Source organism: Montipora capricornis, chromosome 1 (assembly GCF_036669925.1).
Source record: "Montipora capricornis isolate CH-2021 chromosome 1, ASM3666992v2, whole genome shotgun sequence".
Taxonomy (NCBI): domain Eukaryota; kingdom Metazoa; phylum Cnidaria; class Anthozoa; order Scleractinia; family Acroporidae; genus Montipora; species Montipora capricornis.
Genome location: NC_090883.1, coordinates 25,830,543 through 25,833,042, shown reverse-complemented (window position 1 = coordinate 25,833,042; position 2,500 = coordinate 25,830,543). Strand labels below are relative to the sequence as shown.

The window sequence follows — 2,500 nt, the reverse complement described above, 5'->3', positions numbered from 1 at the left end:
AAGTTGTGTTCGTTATTATTGTGTTATTTAAGCTATTTTTGATCCTGAAACCTGTAATATCGAGTCTTAGTGGATGATAAATTCTAGCTCCACGGTCATCGAAAAATTCAACTAGAAACATACGGCAGGTTGGTGTTATTGAAACTTGAAGGGGTTACAACATGGCCTGGGCAGATATTTAATCTATAACACGCTCAAATCTTGATGTGGGCTTTGAACCGGATATTATTACTATATTTTCATTAACCCCATGGTCCCATGAGACTTCTAAGTTCATTCTTGCATTTTGATTAGTCTAGTTTACATCATGTCACTATGGTCACCCCATTCATGGGCAGTAAATTTAAAAATGCATGAAGTACATTAATATTGGCATTTTTACCAACGAGAGGTAACTGTCATGGAAGAAATTCAATTCTGAAGAGCTTAGAAGATGCCACTGAGTTGATGTGATACTTTACACATATGAAAGTTTTTTATTTGTGTTGCAGACAAAATCAATGCACAAATAATATTATCCAAAAGCATGGAATTATACAATACGTAACTACTGTTGATATTAAAGTTTACATCTCTGGAAGGAGAACAGGCCACAGTTTTTACCAAAAAATGAACGTTGGCCATGACAAAGTCACGGCTGCACAGGCCGACGGTGAAAAAGGATTTGTTGAATATCGCTCACCTTGTGATATTTTGTCAAATGGAATAGAGCTTGTCTTTATTTTTTTGTTAAACCTCGTTAACCAACATTAAATTTAAAGTGAAGTAAACAAACAATTTAGCAAATGTATTTAGAGATTTTCTGTTAAATTGAAGCAGAGCACTCACATATTAATACAAATCAAAAGGGGTTTGCAATTTTGTTTGTTTTTTGTACCGGACATATAAGTAGTACTAAAGTGTATTAAGACGGAAATCCACCAGAACTTCAAGTAACAAGTGGACAAAAACCTATTACCAAGATTATAAACATCGTATCGCAAACTTCTGTACGACTGTTTTAAATATCTTCTCAAAAAAAAAATCATTTCTAGCAACACCAAACGTCAAAAACAACTGTTGAACTTCGTAAGAAACACTTGAAAGTACTGGTGAAATGAAACAGAGGATGAAATTTTACCTGTGTTTGCACAATTTCTCTGAACGTTGAAATATAATTTTTCTCGTTCCCATGGGAAATTGTTTTCGCTGTTATTTCAGGCAAATAGTTCTATCTTTAGCTTTCAGGAAATGTAAAAAGGACTGTAAAATACTTAAAATTATTCTGGTACAAGATTTTGTCCACTAAAAACTGAAATTGCTCGATTTTCTACCGGATTTCGTCTTAATTTTTATGTTGAATCTTTTGCAAATTGTTGTATACTGGAACTACACTGATTTATGAAAACATGATAATAACAAATGCACACCAATGTGTCTCATTCATTCTTTGTTATTGCCTCTACATACTTTTCTATCAATAACTAAATTGTCTTCTTGATTAATGGCCCATTCAAACTACAGTAAAAACTGGATCTAGGCCGGGTAAAAAGTGGTTCCAACCAATTTTTTTTTTTCCCATTTACACAGCCACCAATTTGGTTTGGCCTCAATTTCAGAGTCTGAACCAGATTTTTATTTAAGTTGGAGCAGAGACACGTTTACACAGCGCTCTTGACCCATGAAAAAGAATCTGATTAGTTTTTTTATGGTTTTGAGGTCATAGCTGCCTATGGCCCCAAAACCAAAAAAAAGTGGGTCTGGATCCATTTCATAAAAAAAAAAAAAAAAAAATACGGAATGGACCCATTTTTTTTTGTAGTGTAAATTTGCCTTAAATAGGTGGATGTCAGTTGGTTCTAATTTTGTCACATTTACTACCTTATTCTACTCAATCAAGGAGTATTTTTCATTTTTGGTCTAGGGTATTTAAAAACTCAAATTGCAGTTTATGGTTTCATTAGTCAGGCAGAATATGTTGACGGCTCACCTCAGCGGTTGTGATTTTCATCCACTTTTTCAGTTTCTGCTTTTTAGAATCCACCTGTGTCTGTAAATGTGATTGGTGGCATTCAAAAGAGAAAACGTTTGTTTAAAGGTAAGCATGATAGATTCTAGCAGAAGATTAATGATTTTTCAACGTTTTAATTTCAGTCCTGCCAGTTAAACCAGCCATTTATATTGTGATGGGTGCAAACATTGGAACCTCAGTCACCAACACCATTGTTTCTTTGGCTCAAGCTACCGAGCGAAATGAGTTCCGTCGCGCTTTTGCAGGAGCAGTTGTCCACGACATTTTCAACTGGCTTTCAGTGATTGTCTTTCTACCATTGGAGGTTATCAGTGGGTACTTGAGGCGTTTAACTGGCGAGATTATCGAAGTTCTCAATCTGACTGAAAGCAAGAAAACAAACCAAAAGCTGCTTAAGGTTGTGACAGAACCATTCACCAAGCTAGTAATTCAAATAGACAAGGATGTCATCACAGACATTGCTCTTAAGAAAGCAGATTCTGGGAAGGT

General features: G+C 35.1%; 1 protein-coding gene across 1 annotated transcript in view; it reads left to right on the top strand.

Moving 5' to 3' along the window:
* Window positions 1–2,500, top strand: part of LOC138037058 (sodium-dependent phosphate transport protein 2B-like) — a 6,062-nt gene that overhangs the window by 1,113 nt on the left and 2,449 nt on the right. The window contains exon 4 of the mRNA XM_068883069.1: window positions 2,134–2,500. This exon is cut by the window's right edge and continues 2,449 nt beyond it. Coding sequence (XP_068739170.1) covers window positions 2,134–2,500 — 367 coding nt within the window. The remainder of the gene's footprint in view (window positions 1–2,133) is intronic.